This window comes from Nicotiana tabacum, chromosome 5 (assembly GCF_000715075.1).
Source record: "Nicotiana tabacum cultivar K326 chromosome 5, ASM71507v2, whole genome shotgun sequence".
In the NCBI taxonomy this organism is placed as follows: Eukaryota; Viridiplantae; Streptophyta; class Magnoliopsida; order Solanales; family Solanaceae; genus Nicotiana; species Nicotiana tabacum.
The window spans coordinates 61,831,645-61,854,461 of record NC_134084.1 but is presented as its reverse complement, the minus strand read 5'-3'; the positions used below and the strand labels follow the sequence as shown (position 1 = coordinate 61,854,461).

At 39.4% G+C, this 22,817-nt stretch overlaps 1 protein-coding gene across 1 annotated transcript; it reads right to left on the bottom strand.

Annotated features, from left to right (window-relative positions):
* Positions 1 to 9,758: 9,758 nt before the first annotated feature.
* Positions 9,759 to 19,347, bottom strand: LOC107767798 (uncharacterized). The gene is made up of 14 exons (XM_016586891.2): positions 19,113 to 19,347; positions 18,190 to 18,263; positions 17,989 to 18,066; positions 14,098 to 14,173; positions 13,725 to 13,789; positions 13,125 to 13,226; positions 11,793 to 11,882; positions 11,635 to 11,709; positions 11,488 to 11,520; positions 11,318 to 11,398; positions 11,180 to 11,242; positions 10,662 to 10,751; positions 10,322 to 10,360; positions 9,759 to 10,236 (listed from the first exon to the last, which is right to left on the bottom strand). Exons 1-14 carry the CDS (start codon positions 19,153 to 19,155, stop codon positions 10,051 to 10,053), a joined length of 1,095 nt encoding a protein of 364 aa, XP_016442377.1. The 5' UTR covers positions 19,156 to 19,347; the 3' UTR covers positions 9,759 to 10,050.
* Between the last annotated feature and the right edge of the window lie 3,470 nt (positions 19,348 to 22,817).

Below are 22,817 nucleotides of genomic sequence, written 5' to 3'. Positions count from 1 at the left end.
ACGCCCCCACCCTTGTGGTCACGTAGAGGGTTGTTGCGGACATTCAGAGCTGGCTCCTTTGCTATGATGATCTTGTTGTCAATCAAAGCTTGGATCTTATCCTTCAGAGAGTGGCACTCATCAATGGTATGCCCCTTCATGCCAGAATGGTATGCACAGGTTTTGTTTGGGTTGACCCATTGGGAGGGGTTTTCGGGGTTTATAGCAGGGATAGGGGTAATGTAACCAACAACTTTGAGCCTTTCATACAGCTGGTCGATAGGTTTGACAATGGCTATATACTGTTTGGGGGGTCTGCGGTCGAAGTTTGGTCGGGGTCTAGGAAAGTTTTGGCGAGTGGGAGGTGGTTGATAGTGAGAGGGTTGAGTATTGTAGGCTTGATATCCATGTGCGGGTTGGGAATATCTGGGCGAAGTGGTCTGATATGTGGGAGGTGGAGGTGATTGGTAAATAGGTGGTGGAGCTTGGTAGGAGGGTGAGGGTGCTTGGTAATTTGGGGTAGGTTGATATGTGAGTGGAGGTATTGGGTAGGTTTGGTATTCAATTGGGGATTTCGTTCTTTGTGCAACCATCACGGCGCTCAAGTCCCTTTTCTTGGACGTGCCACCAGACTGTAGAGCCTTGTTGGTAGCCTGCAAAGCTTCAAAGTTAGTGACCATACCACTTTTGATACCTTCCTCGATCCTTTCCCCTAGCTTAATGATGTCGAAAAATTTCTGGCTTTCAATCAGCATTAACCTTTCATAGTATTGTGGGTATTGAGCTCGGACGCAAAACCTGTTCATTTGTTCTTCTTCTAAAGCAGGTCTAACCTTAGCGGCTTCTGATCTCCAACGAGTAGCATACTCACGGAATGTCTCTGAGGGTTTCTTTTTTAAGTTCTGGATGTAGAACACATCTGGTGCATTTTCCGCGTTGAACCTGAACATGTCCATGAAATCGGACGCCATACTTATCCAATTTGACCACTTCCTAGGGTCTTGGTTGATGTACCAAGACAAAGCATCTCCTTTCAGACTTCTCATAAAGAGTTTCATGCGAATCTTTTCATCCCTTCCTACTCCGACCAGCTTGTCGCAGTACGTCCTCAAATGGACTCTAGGATCCCCTGTGCCATCAAATATCTCGAACTTGGGAGGTTTGTACCCCTCAGGAAGTTCGACATCTGGCTGAATGCAAAGTCCTCATAATTCAGTCCTTCAATCCTCTTGCTTCCTTCAACACCCTGAACTCTGCTAGTCAGCTTCTTGAGTTCCGCAGCTAGATTCTTGATAATAGAGTCTTTGTCATCAGACTCAGGTGTGCTTGAAGTAGGTTGAGTATAGTGTGTTATGGTTTCCACATAGATGGGGGTGTTGTGAAGATGATCATTTGTGGAGTTTAGTGGTTCAGGGATGAGCAGTGGGGTGTTGTCTGAAGTGTGGCATGTATTGCAGTGGTGATGGGGAGCGGGTTGGCTTTGTGGTTTCGGGATGCTTTGTGGAGGTGTAGGGTTTTGAGTGTTGGAAAAGTTGACATTTGGGGTAGTGAGGGAAAATGACAAATTCGCCAAGTTCCGAACTTGGTCCAGTTCTTCCTGAAACTTCAATAACTTCTGTTCGAGCTGGGAGGCACTTTCCTTGGAAACCTGAATACCCTAAGGAACCTCTACCCTTTCAACTGAGTTCTCCTTTCTAATGTTGCTCAAATCTTCCATCTTTCCCTTGTTCTTGTTTATGATAGGACTCGGAGGAGGAGGAGGAGGTGGAGGGCCCTTAGATCTTGTGGAGTATGATGACGATGCCAGTGTTCACGAACTAACCTTTGGGGAGGGGAATAAACAAAAGGTAAAAAACAAAAAGGTAGCAAGTTAATGCAGATTAGGAGAAGAAGACGTTGCAATATTTAAACACATAGTGTAAGAATATAAATCGTATCCTAATTTGGGAGCCTTGTTGTGCCCGAGGTAGGCCTAGGACAAGTTGATTTGGAGAACTTATAATGCTAAATGCCTCATTTTATTGATAAAAATAAGACGAGTCCCAAAACGACACTAAAATAGCAGAAAAATAAAACGTCACTAATGGCCGTTTGCCTTATTACATTTTAAAAGCAAAAGAAAAGACTCCTAACTACTTGGTCCCAAAAGGACATTCCCCAGACTCGGCATCTTTAGCTCCATCGAACAGCTTTACCAGCTCACGCAGTCCCAACAGCAAATAGGCTCTAGCCAAGTGTCCTCCTTCGCTTTCCTCAGCATTTTGGCAATTTTCAATCCTCTGGATGAACTTTTCTTTCCAATTCCACTTAGCCCCGCTCCAAATACCCTAGTCGCTTGTTGGCGCTGACAGCCATATCTTTCTCTTCTTCAATCAACTTTTGATGGGCTTCTTGAATCTCCTGGTGCTCACTTTCGCATTCCCGTATCCTCTTGCGCAATTGGTTGTACTTGACCTGTGCTTCAGCCTTTTCATCGATCCTGTGACCTCGAACAAACCCAGGTTGGCCCAGACCATTGTGATTACCCTCCAGCCATCCTGAATAGTATGGGGTGCAGCTAGCATGGTATCTGTCTGGCTCGATAGTATCTCTTCCCATGATGATCTTGCAATGCCACATATGCTGAGCTTAGGACTGTCATCAGCTTGGAAATCAGTTCGTAAGTGACTCATCTTGTCGACCCTTGGTATAACCTGCTTCCTACCAGCCTGTATCATGACCCGGAGCGGGACATAAGGGTAAGTTCCTCTTAAGCCGATTAGTATCAGAAACGGCGCGTCCCTGGATCGGGCGATGAACTCGTTAGTAGGGAACCATTCAAACATCCATTGTATTTGATCCTCAGTCAGATTTTCAAACAACTCCACCCATACTTTGGCATCTTCTGGCTGAGCGAACATGTCGGGCATGTAGTTCATTCGCCTTGGTTGACGGAAGTCTATATGATCGTCCCAGTCTCTCCGCTGAATCTCTTGTCGATATTCACCCCTTTGGAGATGCTCCATGAGCCAGAGCTGGAGTAGCAAGTTGCAACCTTCGAAGTGTGGGGCTCCTTGTTGACACTTTTCCAAGGCTCGGTACATTTTTGCAACGATCATGGGCACTATGCTAAAGGGTTGCCCACCAATTCCCTCCATTAAGGTTTTAGTGACCACAGCTAGCCTGGTGTGAATCCTTAATTTCTTCATAGGAAACACTATCATCCCCAAGAAGCAGAACATAAAGACAAAGACCCTTCTGTGGATATGCCCCAATGAGGTGAGGGCGAATTCATCTGGGTAAGTGCGGTAGGACTTACTATGACCGTACTTTTCGTACAGATAGTCGAAAGGAATGTAGGAATCCTTCAAACAGGTCAAGTCTGTGTTTTTCTTTAGGCCCATCATTTTGAGAAAACCCCTACCCTTGCGATTTTCCGACATAAGTAAACCTCGAGTCTCCCACGGAATACCAACTAATCCTCCTATTTCCTCGAGCAGAGGTGTCATCTCAATCTCCCCGAAGCGAAACACAGACCTATCGCAGTCCCAGAATAGAGTAGCAGCTTCTATGATTTTGTTGTTGGGTTGGACCTCCAGGAGAGAAGGCAAATTTCCTAGGTATTTCCGGACAAGGGCCTGATCACTGGAGTGAAGATCCTCCCACCAGCTTAGCAACCTTGGGTGAATGTTGGTGACCATGCCAAATCTGGGGACTTCGTGCCTCATTTCTGCAAAACAAAGTGTTAGACCCTTACCCCGCCGGACTCGACCATTTAAACCAATAATTAGCATAAGCAACATTTAGTTCTCCAAATAAATGCACAAAATATGGTATCCGTTTGGGTTCCTAGGGAACCCAGTGGACTTTGGACAAGGCTGTCTTAAAGAGTCATTATATGGACAACATAACTGACTCGGCTAGGTTTTGACAGTGATGCATGCACAATTGAACAGAGTAGGGTTTCTATAAGGTATTAGACTAGTACTCTTAAGCGGACAACTCAAGAGGGAAAGGCACGGAACCGTCGACTACACCGTTGATCGACTGGTTTTACCGTAAATACGCCTTTGCCAGATTTAAAGGGTGATAATATCGGAAGAGAGTAAGCGCTCATTCTAAGCATTGCTATGGTATTTTGTTTGGCACGAGTGGAATATGATGTTGAATATGCAGTTACAAGAATGAAACAAGTTGTCATGTATTTGCACATTCATAAAGTAATGATTACAATAATTGCTCATAATTACAACAGTATTAAAGAAAGGCAGTAAAGGAAAACATTAAAGAAAAGAAACAAAGGAGCCAAGTCAGTTTCGTAATAGAAGAGAAATAAAGATATTAAATAAAGGCAATAAAGAAGCGGTAAAGTCACAAATAACATGAAATGGTAAAAGCCTAAAGAAATTCCCCAGCAGAGTCACCACGCTGTCGCGCCCCCTCTTTCTCGCGAAATCGGGCTTGTGACATTTAGGAGGACAACTCATTCCCTTTTGGGAATTGGGTTTTGGAACTTGAAGTGTCGACACCTAATGATTAAGTGCATTAGGACACTAATAAGGGTTTGAGTCTCAAGAACCAGAGTTCGGGTAAGGGCTAGAAATTATCTCGAGGGGAAGGTGTTAGGCACCCCTCAAGATCCACTAGTGTAGTTCCCGGCCATGTTACAATTGTGACTTCACATAATCAAGTAAGCAATTAAGGGCCTCAAATAGAAGGGTATTTTCACATCTTATTGCAAGCAAATTGAAAGTTTGAAGAGAATAAAGAAAGCGGAAATTGTTCGGACAATAAAACAAGTTAAAAGAAAAAAAGGGGGTCTTAGGTTTACAAACAATATGGATCACATCAATGCAATACCCGACAATCGCTCCTCAGAAGAGGGGTTGCACGTGGTATTAGCGCACCAGTCATCATATCCATATCTATCCTTTCCCATCCGGTTAAGGTATTAAGCGCGGAATAATATCGTTACTTATTGCATGCTAGTACCCGCCCCAATCCTATCAGTCCCGGAGGCATTTGGGACTACTAGTCCTAAATGGAAGGGAGATTTGGTCTTCAGAGTTTTAAAAGGACAAAATTCTAGGGTGACAATCAAAACATATAAGGCAGGTATGGGGATAACACATAACAGTTTAAAGGGCTCAAACAAGCCTCCTCATTTAAAGACAGATTATTTAGCATGTCTTGCATATACTGGTTATGGTCTGAAATCAAATTAAAGCGTGGGATAGGCTGATTCATCACATATTTCTCAGATGAGGAGTCCGAATTAGCCTTCCCTGGTTGTAATTTATCAAAGACTGATGCAGTTAATTAATTACCTAATGGTTTGCCTAAGTGAGACCTATAGGCATGATATCTAACAGTGCTTACTCCGATTTTAAAGAAAACTTATTGATTGCAGAAAACACATAAGTTCTGCAGATGTTAGACGACATTACCACTGATTTTAGACTTGTAGATGAAATAAACGAATCGGATTCAACTGGTTACTCCTATAGGCATGATTTCTAGGCGTTGTTGATTTTAAGACGATTATGAAGGTGTAGGAGTCCTATAGACATGGTATCTAGAATGAAACTTATTATTACTTAACCTATAACTGTTTGCCTAATGATAGATGTAAAATACAGAAATGCAGAAACTATAGGCATGATTTTTATATGACGTGCACGAATGCAGAAAACTTAGGTAGGATTTTTATATGACGTGCATGAATGCAAAAAACTTATAGGCAGGATTTCTATATGACGTGCATGAATGCAGAAAACTATAGGCAGGATTTTTATATATGCAGAGGTGCAGAAAATCCTACAGACAGGATTTCTAATGCGGAAGTGCAGAAATTGTAAATGGTAACACCTATGAGCATGCTGTCTGCCCTTTGCATACATAAGTGACCCCCCTTTTCACTAGAACCCCATAAGTTATTACAACATAGTACAGACCAGAATGAATTAAGAAAAGTAAAATTACATCAGAAATTAAGCTACAACCAAGGAGCCTAATTCAGACTCAAAGGTCCAACAATATGAGGTGAACCACTTCCAGGATTAGGTTTCCAAAACCTTCTCTTATTTGGGATGTGTAAAAGTTCCTCAAGAGCCTCAAATGGACTTCGGGCAGTGCTTACAACCCAAATATTGCAGAATTAAGAGCATAGTGCAGTGTGGAAATGCCAGCCCTCAGATGTCCAAGTTCAGAGGGAACTCAAGGTCCCAAAGCAAGGCTCATAAGAGGGGGTAGAACTTAGAATCTAAGAGTAAGTGTAAGTGCATAAAGGGGATTTAGGGGAAGGCCATGACAGGCTGGTGGTCACGCCTAGCAATCAAGAGTGCTGGCACACCCCTGACCAGCCTGTTAGCCAAAGTTGGGAGTTAGGATCCATTGAGGATCAGGTCCAGACCTAAGCAGCAACTTGGATGCTGTCAGGCCATGAACCTTAACTCAAACACATAGAAGGGAGTGGGGGTATAGGGAATTCATAACAAACAGCAGATGCAAAGAAAAAAACAATTTACATAGTTAACATTAATCACTGAACATGAATAGCAAAGTAAACAAGCTTGCAGAAACTGTAAATAAACACATAGGGGAGTGAGGTAGAAAAGTTAAATTAGAACATACCAGTTTCAGGGAAAACAAACAAGTAAAAGTAGTCTTAAGAAAGCCAAGTTGCAAGCAGACAGTTCCAAAAGATCTCAGAAAGAGTAGAATGTTGAAAGAGTATTGTAATTGAGAGGTGTATGTGTAAAGTGTTGAATTCGAAGTATTGAACTAAAGGTTCAAGGTGTCTAAGTGTAGAAGGGTCGTGCCTCTTTTATAGTGCAGAAAATAAGTAAGAAAAGGTAAGGGAATAGTATGCAATCAATCACACAGAATCTCCCTTCAGTTAAGGGATTCTGATTTCACACGGGTAGAAGACAATTAAGGAAAGAATTGGATTAAAATCTTTTCCAAAGTAGTACAAGAAGGGTAAATACACATGGTTTATTTAAGGCAAAAGTCCAATGGTACACGGTTTGTCAAAAATAAGGAAAGGGAATCAATCAAACAGCCAGGGAAATCAAAATTACAAGTTCAATTCGAATGAACCAAGTCAGAAAAAGGTGAAGGAGGTTCAATCAAAGAAAATCAGTAACAATCAATCAAACCCCCATTAGAGGATTTCAGAATCAATCATTAGTTGGTAAAAACCTCTTGAAGGCAGAGTTTCTCATATATAAAGCACACAAATAGGTGAATCAAGAAGGAACTGTCATGTTACTTAGAAAAGAGTCTAACATAGCAAGGTTCAGAATCATAAGCAAAGGGATACGAGTTTAGTTTGTAGACTCATAATGAGTCTGAGAGTCCAGGGTCCCAAAGTAGAACCCTAGTCCAAGATAAAACTTGCCAAAACCCAAAGCCTAGGGTTTTCAACTTTAATCAGAAGCAGAGACGAAAGGACAAATAACAGGCTCAGAGGTCTCTTTCAGAGACTCATGAGAAACAAACAGACGTGATACACAGTCAAGAGCATGGAAAACACGTTTTGAGAAAAAAACTCAGAACTTAAACAAGTTCAGAAGAAAAAGTGATACAAACTTAAGAAGCGGTAGATGAAACACATTTAGCAAGAACACGAATAGAGTCCAGTAAAGCAAACAAAATTGAAGAACTTAACAATAAACACATATAGTAGAAGAGTAATGAAACTTAACAAGGATAATCATGTGAGCACATGAGTAACATGTATAAAAGAAAAGTAGAAAGACAATACATGCGTAGTAAAAAGAAGTCACACGAGCATGATATATACAAACACACATAAAGAAAAGAAGAGGAAGAATCAGAAAGATGTTTTTTTTTTTGAAAAAACCATTTAGAAACCCTAAATCGAAGACAAACGATTTTGAAAAGAAAATTTGGGGAAAACACTTTAAATGTCAAGTAAAGCATAGATACAGCACAGATCTAAGCAAACAAACAGAGAAAGAACCTTGAATAGCTTAGGGTTTCGGCGAAACCCTAGAAATGAGAAAGGCTTGGCAGAAGGTCCGATCTTGAGTCGGATGAGTTAGAATCAGGCTCCTAATGCTTGAATATGCCGGAACATGGTCGGAGAAGCCATATAACTGCAGATCTAAGAAGGATATGAAGAGAGCCATCAGAGTCGGGCCTCGAAGCTTCGAACAACCATGGTTTGATGGTGGAGGGGGGTGAGTACCAACCATCCATGGCCTGAGAAGCCATGAATTCCAGTGAAAGGCGATTGAAAAGGGGTCAGAGACAGCTAGGGTTTCGAAGAACCTTCGAGAGAGTTTGAGGGTGGAGAGCATTCAAAGGCGGCTAGCTAAACATAAATGGGGACTAGGGTAAGGTTTGGGGAATTAAAAATGGAAAGGGGAGATCGTGAGCGTTGATTAGATTGATCAACGGTCTGGATTAAAGGAGCCTTGGGTCGGGTAGTTAAATGGGTCAAAGGGTATGGAATTGGGTTGGTCTTAATTTGGGCGGAATTGGGGTCAAATTGGGGTTAAAATTGAAAGGAAATGAGGTTGTAATTGAAATAGAAATAGGCTAAATGTTAAATAGCCAATTTTTCCTTTTATTTTATAAAAAATAGTAAAAATAATTTTAAAAGCAAATTAAAAGTACTGAGCCAATTAATAATATACAAATATCAATTTAAAAATATTGGAACCAATTTTACAATTATAAAATGCTATTACTCTTAAAATAGGCTATAATTGCAATTGCATGCAATTTAGTCTAAAAGATCGGAAAAATACTAAAACACTTGGGTATGTTTATGTATGCATATATATGCTATTTTGTATATAAAAATACATAGGAAAAATTGGGTATCAACAATTATATGCTGGGGGAGATAGCCCATAACACCAGTCGGGCCTACTAATTATATATTTACCTGTTGGGGGGATATAACCCATAATGCCATCAAGCATGTCATATATGCATATATAGCTACAGTTTGCATTGCATGACTGTACATGAGGCTAATTCATATGTATAAATACCTGATTAGGGGATATAGCCCATAACACTAGATATGTACCAGATCAGAGATTAGTTTAGTTTCAACTTAAACTTCGATTTCAGTTCCAGATCAGTTTCTAGTTTAGACTCTTGTTTAGCTTTCAACTTATATTCAGATTTCCAGCTTATAACATACTTTAGTATGCTTTGTACATATCGTACTCGCGTCCCTTTCGGGGCGCTACGTTTCATGCCGCACAGGTACAAATAGATCATCACTTGAGTCACATCAGTATTTCATCTACTAGCAGTTGGAGTCACTCCACTTACTCCCGAAGTTACTTATCTTTTGGTATGTGTACAGTCAACTAGTTTGGGTATGACGAGGCCCTATTCCATCCCTGTGCAGTTAGTATGTTTTTATATGTCAGCTTGTATTAGCCTTGTCAACTTTTCAGATTGTACCGATCTTATCAGCTATTGTCAACTTTTCAGATTGTACCGATCTTATCAGCTATGCTCATGCTTGTTTAGTTTATCAGTTTATATTCATGATTAGTACATTATCGGCACTTAGTGTCGGTTATCCATCTCGGCCCTAGGCTGGGTCGTGACAATCATCATATCTACTGATGCATGATAAGAGTATATCATTTGTAATGTATATGCCCCAACGGAACACATCCCTGGACTATATTGGTCCTCATCGAGACAGCTCCAGGTCTAAGTACTACAGACAACAAATCAACCCAACATATACAAAGGAGCAGCCTTGAAAAGCAAAGACTTAGGCAGGGTAAGCTGCACCGAAATAAAAATGCAAAAAACACCAGATAACATTCATGTGATGATAACATTCATTTGATAAACAGGAGATAATTTGACTTGAAACTCCTCTCATTCAATTTCCTGCTTCTCTTATGTCTAGCCTGAACTTACATATGTAACCTAAGTTTACCTTGGTAAAAATTAGCTCTACAAAATTCAGCCATCAAAAAATGGCAAAATACTCACTGAGCCGAGACCGATGCTCAGCTAGCAACACTAACCTTGAATATATACTAATGTAAAAGTTCAATTATTTTACTGATTGCTGAACTGTCTTCACCTAAAATTCTGCATAGCACTGCGGCTTCTTGTGATAAAAGAAGCACCAATGCCAGAAAACGTACGCCCAAACACACTATAACCAGAGTTCTCATTGCTCTGTTCTGAGGTGAAAACAGTACTGGAAATCTGAGGACTGCTTTCACTTGACACTTTGACTACATCTGATATACCTCCAAGCTCCTAAAGAGAGAAAAACAAAAAGGGTCCAATTTCAGATCTGTGTAGATGGCTAAAAGGTTAGGGCTTAATAGAAACTCATGACTACCTTTAGGCCTGAGGCAGATATAGCACTATGCAAAGGACGCTGCAAAAGTTTAAAAGGGGATTAGTTCTATTTATCAGCAGAAGATGATAAAGAGCTTCATGTATAGGACTATTTGGAAGACCCTAACTTCTGAAGCATTCTGATCGTTAAGACCAAGGTTGAAGTACTTCTACAAAGTACTTAACACTCTGGGAAGGGCCAGTGTCGGTATAATGTTTATCCAGTTCAAGCTAAGTTAGACTTTTGCTTGTAAACTGCTTCTATAAAGCTAATGTGAGTAAAAATGGGGCAGAAACTGGTCTTCAGTATTAATGGCTGCAAAATTAACCAATTAACAAACCTTCGGAGATGCATTAGAAGCAGATGGAGATGCATTAGAAGCAGATGGAGATGGTTGTTCGATTGATGAACTTGGAGACAAAGGCCCAGCCTACAGAAAAGTTGAAGCAAAATGCAGGTTATTACCAGACAATGCATAGCCAGTATCACAAGATTGGCATGCAAAGAAAACTTAAAAGTCTTAAGACAAAAAGCAAAGAAGTCACTCTTTAATGTAAATTTGCCAGGACTTCGAATCAATTAATACAAAGTCAGCACTAGAAGTCAGCCTTTCCCCATATGACTGAAGATCAAAAACCAACATGGTCTTGCAACAGAAATAAGTAGATCATTCAACTTTTCCAAACCACCAAGAGCAGGATAAATTATAAAGACACAAACAAGAGATGGAAGAAGGAATCAGGTCTGCAGCACGATAAGCCTTTTATTTAATTTATTGATGACGGAAGATAAGCCATTTTAACTATAAACCAAAGAAACTATTGACTCAGGCAATGTTAACATAGTTTCACAATTTACCCGTGTTGAGGGAGTTACTGATGGCAATTCCAGGGCAGGTCTAGATAAGCTAGATGGGGATGCCTACACATTGAAGACAACATGGTTAGGAGAAAAGCATAGGGAAAAGAAGAAATCAAACACTAAGAGGAGTTGTACCTCAATCTGCTCCTTGACTCTACCAATTTCATAGCTCCTCACAAAAGCAACCAACTTTTCCACGCCATAGTTTGTTTCATTCTACACAGATAATAATACTACCATGACTATTACGCGGACAAACTTTTAAGCTAAGCCAAAATATGAAATTAGCAAGCCAATTCAAATACCTGTCTCCCTTCAATCCTACTAATTTTTGTCCCCTGTTCATATAAGAAAAGGCAGTTTTCAATTCCACAAGACAAATCAAATCTAGCTAACAAGGCAAAATATACAAGAAAAAAAGTTCATACGGAAATGCTGAGAAAATATCTCACCAGTGATCTGACAACTTGGTGAACAGATTGGACATCCTCACTAAATTTGCTCACTTCTCCTCGAATTTCAGAAACCTATACATTTAACAATGCTGTGTCAAATATCAGAAATCTCAAACATTCAAATTAACTAAATGTACAAGCCATTATGGCCTCACCTCATCTCTTGTAGCAGCAGTATTATCCACACACTCGTCTATTTTAGAATTGACGCGGTCAATTCGTGAAGCTAAATGACGCTTTGTGGCCTGGCAAGATAAAGGAACCCAATAAAGTTAATGACACTAAACATAACAGAAAAATGTGAAGAAACAAACATCACAGCAGGCAGGCAAGCAATGGTTAAAATCTTAACCAAATATCTCCTGTAGACTGAATAACTGCCCTACCTACCAAGGGGTAGAACAGTAAACAGTAAACAGTAAACAGGACCTACTGCATAACACAGATGCATTGAAGCAAACCTTGGGCATCTCTTATTTGATAGCCACATGCAGAATGACCTGAACCAAGCAGTTCATTTTTCTTTTTCTATTTTTTGGTGTCTCGGTCATGAGTCACGTTAGTGTCCCTTTTTTTTGTTTTGAACAACCGTGGTATCCGGGCCAGCTGACGCGCACAGAAATAATTTCCACGGGATACCTGCTAACTCCCACCAGCAACAGGTACCAGGTAACTCATAACTCTGTCCACCAAAACTTAGACAAATGGGAAGAAATCACCTAGTTTTTTGTTTCCGCTAGGATTAGAACCTAAGAACTCATGGTTCTCAATCCACTTCATTGACCACTAAGCCACACCCTTGGGTGCGACTTATGACTTAGTAAAGAGTGTCTTAAAGAAACAAAGCACAATAAATCACCTGTAGAAAATTCTTTAATGGTGTGGCTCATGTAGTCATGCATGCTTAACATAGCATTCATAACACCTAGAGCTATAGATACATGATTTATAGTCAGTGGTACTCGTAACTTCCCTAATGCCATATGTCAATGAGCACGCATACAGTAGGAATCATGACAATACAAATGAAATCGGCCGTCATGCCAATAATCACCAATTTGAGAACACAAAAAAACTCTTTTTACAACACCAATAAAATGAGGATTCATTGTCTGAACGTCATATTCCTAGCTTAATGAGTATTTTGTTAGTAAGGAGGCAACTGTCCTAGCTTGATGATTATTTTTCGTCAATACGAGGCGTAACAACGATACAAACAGAGAGAAGTGCAGCCTCAATCATGAACTTCAAGATGCATGGAAACAGGTCATCATCATGAGCAGTTTGAGTTTTTATTTTAAATACAAAATAAGGTAATAACCCTTGGAAGATATCCAACGACATTGGACATATACAAAGCATACAGAATTCACTTCACAGAATCGTACATGGCGATTACACAACGGATTTACTGTCCAACTCAGTCTGAGTTTCACATGTTTATATGTATTTATAAGAAGAGTAAATCAGGAATATCAAGAACTTACAGAAATAGATGTATATACACTCTCAAGCTGTTTGGATACATTAGCACATGCATCAGATAAGCTCCGCCTGGTTGCAAACATTAATTCGGGAAGCTTCCAACCCTACAAGCATGCATTTCAATTCTAAGGTGGAGTTGTTAAAGAAGCCGGGAAGAGAATTCGAGCCTATGGCATCCAAAATAGCATGCAATAATTAACTATTAGGCTCCCTCTCAGTTACCAAAAAATAATTATAAGGTTCATGTTTGACTAAAAGCATATAGCTAAGATTGGCTATGACGATTGCCTTTTACCTCAACAATTTGTTTGAAAGCCTCATATTAGGAAAATAAACTTAACAGTAAGGGAACACTTCATACTCAATCACCCCATTCCTTGAGATAAGGATGGTGCAGTAAATCATCAAATGGAGGACAGTTACTTGAACCATGAATTAGAAACTTAATTTTTGCATCGAATGGGGATAGTTACTTTAAATATGAATTGTATGTCATCAATAATGTTGGGTGCAAATAATTATGCCCCTGGTAAAAAAAGACATTATTTTGCATCAACATTATTTAAGAAATACAATTTTGCAGAAAGAAATAAAGGTGTTACCTTCCACCAAATATAACCATACCCCATGACCACAACAACAATGATTATAGTGTATCTGCTAGAACCTGCATATAATTTTAAAAACCAAGTTAAATGCGTGAAATAATTCGCAAAATGTCATTGGTCACTGCAATAAATAATGCTGTAAATGAAGCAGGCTGAAAGATTGTTACAGGTTAGGAGATTTTAATTTGCAAGGCATGTACAACACTGACAGTGAGACCACAATTTGTCTCAGTAGATCAAGAAATGACAGTAGAGATGTCCTAAGACACTCCTGGCATAAAAGGCCAGTTGTTTCCACCTGAAGGTGTAAGGTGGAAGGATATTTAATTGCTTCCATATACAACTAACAATCTGTAGTAACAGAAACCTGATCCACTTGATGTCACAATTGTAACAGATCTATTTGAAGCCAAGAGTTGTAGCTCCTGCCGTAAGCTATTAACCTGTAAAGAAAATCATTCCCCGTAAATAAAACTTTGATGAATTCAGCGCAGCAGGTATGCTGATATATGAAATCAATTAAACCACTTTCTGCTTAAAGAGCAAAAATTTGACAGCTTATAGAAAAGGATTGATTATAAAACGCAAGGCACACATAATTACTTGTTATTCTCATCAATGTTCTTTTTCTTTTGGGCTGCACAAGCATCATGTTGAACCATATAGAAAGATGTTTTACAGGAGAATGAAATCAACAAAAGGCTGTTTTAGCGAAAATAAGATATATGATCTTCTCTAAGTACCACTGTTAATATTATGAACCACCAATCCTGAACCCCAAAGTTCTGCATATACAAACTTTATGTAGTATATAAGTCAAGCTCCAATTTTAATCAAGCTTTAAATCGATCTTGAGAGTTGAGTGTGACTCATGTCGATAAAGTAAACGAGCTTAGGATGAACTCAAACTCGAACTTCAGTCCATGTGGATATTTTCAGGCCCATTGGGGAATTATAAAGTTTTATATAACTTAAGCAAATTTTAGAATTGAATTCAATAAAAGAAAATCTTTTCAAGGTGTTGCAGAGAAATGGATTTTGGCCATCAAAGATATAACATATATATAAGAGATATTTAATATCTTCTATTTATCCTTTTAGATACTTCAAGTAAAAAAGGTAAGACGGTCTCATGAACGCAAACGAGCTTAACCACAAGCTTAGTCCCTTAAATGTGGGCTCAAACTTGAGCACACGCTCATCCAGTATAAGTAAATATCTAAACCAATGTTGAGCTTACTTGAGCCCAAAGATCCTTTATTCACAAAATAGCTCGAGTTAGCAAAAGCCCTCTTAATACAATGATCCTCCAAGCCACCAGCCCAGATAGGTGGAGAAAAGAGAGAAAGATAATGGATGCATGTTGGCATTCAAAATATAAAATAATAATAAATAAATAAAAAGTCAAATCCAACCAATGTTGTCAAAGGTTCATTTAAAGCGCGCTTAAGCCTAAAGCTCAGAAAACCTCAAGGAGGGCGCTTCCCCTCGCTTTAGTTGCGCTTCAGTGTAAGGCAAGGCACTAAGGCGTGCGTCTCATTGTCCATTAGCTTCTCTTGAATCAAGCGGCACTAAACAACAACTATAATTGGAAATAAGTGTATTAGCTGCTAAGGGAAATGAATTTGTTACTCCTTGATTTACAATAAATTTTTATTTATTTCCTTCATTGCGCCTTTCTTAGACCCCACTAGTGGGATTTTACTGGGTATGTTGTATTGCGCCTTTTTTAACTAAAGCCCACAATTTAAGTGCGCTTTGCGCTTAAAGCCCAAATAGACCTAGAACGCTTTTTGGAGTTTTTCGCCTTTGACAACACTGGGCTGCTCACTTCATGGCCCTCAAACATCCACATACAGTTTTGGATAAGGCTCGGTTTTCCATGGATGGGGTGCATGGAATGCCTAAGTCTATTGTCTTGGACAGAGATGTTGTCTTTACTAGAAGGTTTTGGAGGGAGCTATTTAAGCTGCAAAAGGTATCACTACCGACATCAATTGTCTATCGCCCACAAACCGATGGACAAAGTGAGATTGTCAATAGGTGCTTGGAGTGCTATCTATGATGTATGACCTTTGAGAAACCTCAAGATTGGCCACAATGGTTGGCTCTGACCGAAGGGTGGAATAATACCACCTTCCATTCAGCCATTAACATGACATTATATGAGGCATATATGGGCAGAAAACACCTCCCTTTTACCCTACATGTGATTTGATTCCAGCTTGACTTGGTCGACGGGAGTTTGCAAGCTAGGGAGGTTACCTGAGAACTCTTAAGTTCCATTTAGAGCAGTGTTATCAAAGGCTCATTTAAGGCGTGCTTAAGCCATGAAGCTCAGAAAAGCTCAAGGAGGGCGCTTCCCCTCGCTTTAGTTGGGCTTCAGTGTAAGGCAAGGCACTAAGGCATACGCCTCATTGCCCATTAGCTTCTCTTGAATCAAGCGGCACTAAACAACAACTATAATCGGAAATAAGTGTATTAGCTGCTAAGGGAAACATTATGAATGAAACAATTGCTCTTGAATTACATATAAATTTTTATTTATTTCCTTCATTGGGCCTTTTTTAACTAAAGCTCACACTTCAAGTGTGCTTTGCGCTTAAAGCCCAAATAGACCTAGAGCGATTTTCAGAGCTTTTCGCCTTTGACAACACTGAATCCAACTAAATGTTCAGAGCAATGTCTCAAGTTAATTTTTTAGTATCAAGTTCCTTCACAACAGATAACTGTCAAGGCGAAAGATTTCAAAATCCCATAGTTTACAATCAATTCATTCCACATTTCCTTTTCCTGAGGACAATTTTTCACGTCCAAAATATGTATTGTATTAGATATGCTAACCCTGATCATCAGGAAATCTTTGTTTAGCTCTTCCCTATTGGGTAAAAGATGGCCCCCATTAGCACCACAAATTATCCACCTCCCTTATTTCTCCTTGAGCCCTATACTTTTGTCCTAGAAAACAGCAAAACTAGAAGAGAGCGCATTTTATCTAGGCCAAATAAGCCATATGCCTCAAGCCATGGGGTGTGCTCCTCTCTTTTAACTTTAAAACCGAAAACTTTATTATGCACCCAACGTGTTGCCTAGTGGTCAATGAAGAAGTGGAGGAGAACCATGAGGTCTTAGGTTCAAACTCCAAAGGAGATAGGAAAGACTAGGAGATTTCTTCTCATCTGCCCAAACCTTGGTAGGTAAAGTTACACGGGACCTATGTTGGTGGGAGGTAGCAGGTACCTGGTGGAATTAGTCAAGGTGCACACAAGCTAGCCCCAACACCACCGTCATCCAAAAAAATAAATTAAAACTCCTATGTAGTAAAATCCCTGCAAAGAAACATCTATTTGTGACACATACAAGTCTATCATTTTAATTTGATACTTGCTCTAGAAAAAAGGGCATGAAGTGCTGCTTTTGTTATAGGAGAGGTAGTGGAATTCAGAGAAATATATAGCTTAAAAATGCTATATTCGCGGCTCTTTGCAAAATAACATTGACCACAATAGTAATACCATTATCTTTGATAACCATTACACTCCAGTGCAAAATCCAAGAAAAAGACACCAAGACTTGGACAAATAATCGCTTCTCGTCCATAAAGCAATGATACCCTGGGCTAAGATTAAATTGGAGACAGCTTCCCTCATAATAGCCTACATCTGTACCGGTAAAAAACCTTCCACAATGACTAATCTGGCTAACTACGCTAAAGGTTCCTCGCAGCATTTGTTTGGCAGTTTAAAGAGATATTTCAAAGAGATACTTCATGAATGCTGACTCATTCCGTTGTCATTACACCATTCATTTGAACTTTTGCTATGTTTACAACCCACTTTCAGCCCTTCGGTTTGTAACCAATTTTTTCTCTCAGATCTCCTTCAAATTCTAGTTCCCCGGAATAACCAGCAAAAAGAAAATGCTGAAGCTTTCTATGCTGATCAAAAGTCGTTCTAATCCCTCCTCTCAGCTCACACTCTCAGTCGGACACCTACTGAAGACTTGCTGCATATGACATACCCCAGTTTCCAAGATCAATCTCCTATAACCCACGCCTTCTACCTATTCCATCAAGAAACTTACCAGCTGATATCTACTGGTCAAGGATGATTCAAGCAAAACTTAAGCCTTAGCAAAAAATTATAATCTTTTAACTCCAGGATCATCATAATGAACAAACTAAAGGAAAATCACAAATTTCAAAGATGAGAAAAACCATTAGCACCAAATATGAACAAGCAAGAGGCAACAATAAAACCTGCTGCATCAAGGAATCATTTTTTGGCTTTGGAGTTGAATTGGTTGAATTATCTTGTCGAATTTGCTTTAACGCAATCTGCAGTCAGAGGACAATGTACTTGCATTAGATCTAGTGCATTTCAAATTGACATGGTAGAGAAACTTAAAAAGCAATGCAACTAGAACTCTCAAAACTCTAAACTGTGAATAACAACCAAACCTTAAATGCGCCGGAGAAAAAATCAGAGACATTTGGCAATCGTCCTTCCTTAGCAAGTACTGATCCAACAATGCCTGCACGACATACAAGATAAATTATTTGATACCAACAACACACTTGTTATACCTTATTAATTTTATTGTTTTTGACTTATTAGTGTTAGGAGGGGAGCCTTGTAGAAGTTGCAGCCATGTGACCAGGAGGTCACGAGTTCAAGCTGCGAAAATAGCCTCCTGCAGAAATGTAGGGTAAGGTTGTGTACATGAGAACCAATGTAATCCAGTTCTTCCCCGGACTCGCGCTAGTAGGAACTTAATGCACCAGGCTGCCCTTTTTATTAACTTCTTAATTTTAATTCCTCCAGATGAAAATTATCCAGAATAAGAGAAAATTGCAATCTTTAAAACGCCATTCATAGTTCTTTCTCCCCATGTGTGAAATCCAAAAGTTGTATAGAATCAACTTCATCTCCTCAAGCTACTCTCCTTATGCCTTATTGTCAAATCATTACTTTTTTTCTCCAAAATCTTCAACTCTTCTACTTTGTTAAGGCATGAAAGAGGCCCAAAAGTAATCAACGGTTATTGCTCCCCAAGTTCCCCTTTTCATTTTAGGCAAAGAGGTTGTTTCCACATCTCAAACACGACAAACTAACTCTATTTTTGCGCCAATAAAGGCGGTAGTACTTCAATTGCCAATTGCTATTCATTCACTTAGGGTTTAGCAAACCACTAAAAGTTTGCAACTCAAAACTTTTGATAGCAACAAAACGGTTTCGGATAATAAATAACATAATACGCGCTACACATCCTATTTCACCCAGAGCATAAAGTATTAACTAAAAATCCAGCTAAGCTCACTATAACCAAACAAAAAAGAAAAATTGATACGGGAGGAGTAACGGAGAAACAGCGAGTACGAACCAGCACCAACGAGGATAGTGAGCTTGCCGAGAGGGAGAGCCATGGAGATTTTCGGAATCGATCATGAAAAAGAGGAAACCATTGATTTCTATTTGCAATCTGAGAATTGCAGAGTAAGTCACTGAGCTGCGTTGATAAATTAAAATAGGACGACTTGGAGAACAAGGCAGAGTCGTCTGATCGTTCAACCCTACTTTTGTGAGTTTCGCCTCGGAATCTTATTTTAGCGAAAATATAAGTAAATAATAAATAGATAAATATGAAAGAAAATCTGCGGATTTTTGGATTTACGCAAAGGACCCTATGTTTTAGCATAAAGAAAGAAGAATATGCTTCCTCGTATTGGAAAGAGAAAATTACATTAAGAGCCTATTTTAGCTCATTGAAGGGAGCTGATAAACATTAGGCGGTAAAAAGAACTTTTAGGGCTCATTTAGTTGCTGGTTAGAGTTAAGCAACTACTAATAAGGTAGAGATTTATTCAGTAGCGGAGCCAGGATTTTCATTTAGGGGAATCAAAATATAAAGAAATGAACTCACAAAGAAGTTAAGGGGTGTCATTATATAGTATGTATACATATTTTAAAGACCAATTACCCAGGTAAACAGTGTAATTTTCCGACAAAGGGGTATCAGTTGACACCCTTTAGGTGCATGTGGCTCCGCCACTGAATTTATTATGTAGGAATTAGTTATGCAGAGTTTTGTTATGCATGATTCAATTATGAATGAATTAGTTATGTAAGGATCAGTAATGCAAAGATTATTAATTTATGGATTGTAATATAGAGATTGTTTTTTGTTAAATATTTACTTTATTTTAATTATATTGCCACGATCGGAAATTCCCAACCACGGACCGTAATGACGCCTAATATTCACTTGCTAGACAAGTCAACATTAGCTATGAATTTACCAATTTTTAACAATTTAAAAGCAAAATAATAATAATTAATGACTGAAATGCTCTAAAATACATAAAACAAAACCATAAATAACGCAGTCTATACTAGTTCCATAAATCTAGAGTTACAAGTACATGATCAACTAGAATACTACCATTGAAATCTGAAACAAATTACAACTATTCGAAACAAGGTAAACAATAAGCTAACTAAGGAAGAGGACTTCAGAGACTGCGGACGCTGTTCAGCCCTACCTCAAGTCTCCTGAAAAGACATGATCCGAGTAAGCCTTCGCTAGATACCGTTGGGGCCAGTACCATAGTCTGCACAAGAAGTGCAGAAGTGTAGTATAAGTACAACTGACCCAATGTACTCCGTAAGTGTCGAGCCTAACCTCGACGAGGTAGTGACGAGGCTAAGGCAAGACCCCTACAATAAACTTGTAAAGTTATATATATACATAAAAGAATAACAAATAAAGAGTCAAATGAAACAACGGAGGCGGGTATAGGGGATAACATACTGAAACAGTAAGTGAGGAACCATGAAACAAACCTCTGTCCAACACGGGCAACGAAATTACCAAATCATAATCCACATCACCAAATATCAAGTAAAACAATAAAATCAAATAAACTCTGATGGTAGGCTATAATATCATGTTTTAGTCGCTTATTGCATTCTAATTCACTGCACTTTACTTATGTTTGAACTTTAATTGGCAGTGTTTTGCACTTATTGTATGTTTTATACCTTGTACGAGTAATTCCGAGTTATGTAGTTATTGTGGAGCTAATTCGAGCTATTTGGAGCTTTGACGTCTTAGTAAAAGCCCAAGAAATTAAGCCGAGATCGTGTTCGGGGGTCGAGGACCACGTCTGGACATAAAAAACCGAGCAAAAAGAAAGACTCTGAGGATTTTGCACTGCTGCGGCGCGTGAGGCGACACGTGGTGCGCCTGCAGCAGTGTATTTTGGCAGCCTGATGGATTCCTGAGCTCTTTGGATTTCCCCACTAACATCTCGCATGGCGCGTCGCCCCATGCAACACGCCTGTGTATTTTTCCCAGAGCTATTGTCCTATTTCGGCTAGGAAAGGGTGATTTCGTCTGGCCCGATCCTACTTGGTATAAATACATGAAAAAATATTATTTTCTGGACTTTTGACATACTTTCGACCTAAGGGAGCTAAGGAGGAGTTGGAGGAACAAAATCACAAGATTTTATCATTCATTCCTCACTCAAGACCCAAGTTTGGATTGAATTTATGTTTTTCTATCTTTTAATTATATTTGTGATGAATTACTCCATGTCTACGAAGTAGTTCTCTTTTAAGGTTTGATGGATTTGGTATATTAATGATTATTTGTAGATTATAACTCAAGTTTTATATATTGAAACGTTTTGGATGATTTAATTGTTGCATCTATATTCACTAGTTCATGTAATCGAGAGAGGCATAGCTTGTGATATCTTTGCACTATATAATGATAATGTGGATTTGGTTGTTGTGAGCACGTGATTTTTGTTTACACGGCAATTACTCCAAAAGAAATCAAAATAATAACAAATGGCCTTGATGTACAATTTTTGGAATTTACGTTTTTTAGCTATTTGTGGTTTTGTCTGTATTTATTTAGTCTTATCAAATAAAAATATAAAAATATATGTCGTGTGTAAGTTTAGGATATCATTCTTCTATTAGGAATTAATCAAGCCATAATTCGGTTATTAAAAGGAAAATCACAAAAAATATGCATCTTTTATTCTATTTTGTCATTAAGTGATGTTATTTCAATTAAATGTTAATATGTGTGATAATTGTTGTTTAATGTTTGTATAGTTTTATTTTACAATTTAGTTGAGATTTTTAGAAATTAAAGAAGAAAGAAGAAAGGGATTTTCGGATTGGGCATGTTTGAATTAAATAAGAACAGGCCCAAACCAAAATAACCCAGTCCGAATCCCCTTTTATCCGGTCCAATTAGACGGGCCACACGACTGTCCAAATGACGTCGTTGTGTCACCCTCAATTTGGACCGTTAATCTCACTAGATTGACGGTCCAGATCACTCACCCATAACCCCATACCCGACCCGTTACCCGGACCAACCCCGACCCCAATACTAAACCAAACGACACCGTTTGATTAACCCTTGGATCCAGGCCGTTGATCTCGATTGATCTAACGGCCAAGATCAAACCATCCACCCCGTATATAAGCCCTCATCTCGTACCCCGCCCCCTATCCAAGCACCCCTCCCTCATCTTCGTCTCCCTCACCAGACCCAAACCCCACGAAACCCTAGCGCCGCCCCCCTTTCCCCTCACCATAAACCCGGCGGCAAGGACGTTGGTGACCACCATCTTAACACCCTAGGACCATCTCGACCCCCTGAACACAGATCCACTAGCCGTGGGTCTCGAATCTTCCCCCACCATCTCGAATCTTCATTTGAAGATTCGAGCCGGACCTCGACCTACACCAAACCACCCCAAATCCATGCCAGGCAACCCCCTGACCTCCCTCATGACCAAACCAGGTTTGGTTTGGTCCGAATCCAACCAGGAAAACCTGAATCCCAAATCTACCTTGAGAACCCTAGAAGTCCTAAGTCCGATTGTGTCCGTTTGAACCAGAAGATTAGGGTCTAATGGACCTTAATCGAAGTGTTCTCAGTTTGAGAACACTTCGATTAAAGTCCGTTCAACCCCAAGAAAGGTCGATTCAAATCCGAGACAAGGCCTTCTGATTTTTCAAGCCTTTAAGGTATTTCTGTTTCCCTTCTCCTTGTCAGTTC

Excerpts from the sequence above, each read along its gene's own strand:
- LOC107767798 (XM_016586891.2), bottom strand. The coding sequence starts at position 19,155 with ATGGCTCTCCCTCTCGGCAAGCTCACTATCCTCGTTGGTGCTG. Across the intron at positions 18,067-18,189 it reads TTTTCTCCGGCGCATTTAAG|ATTGCGTTAAAGCAAATTCG; the intron begins GTTTGGTTGTTA and ends CTCTGACTGCAG. Across the intron at positions 11,521-11,634 it reads ACCAAGTTGTCAGATCACTG|GGGACAAAAATTAGTAGGAT; the intron begins GTGAGATATTTT and ends TTATATGAACAG.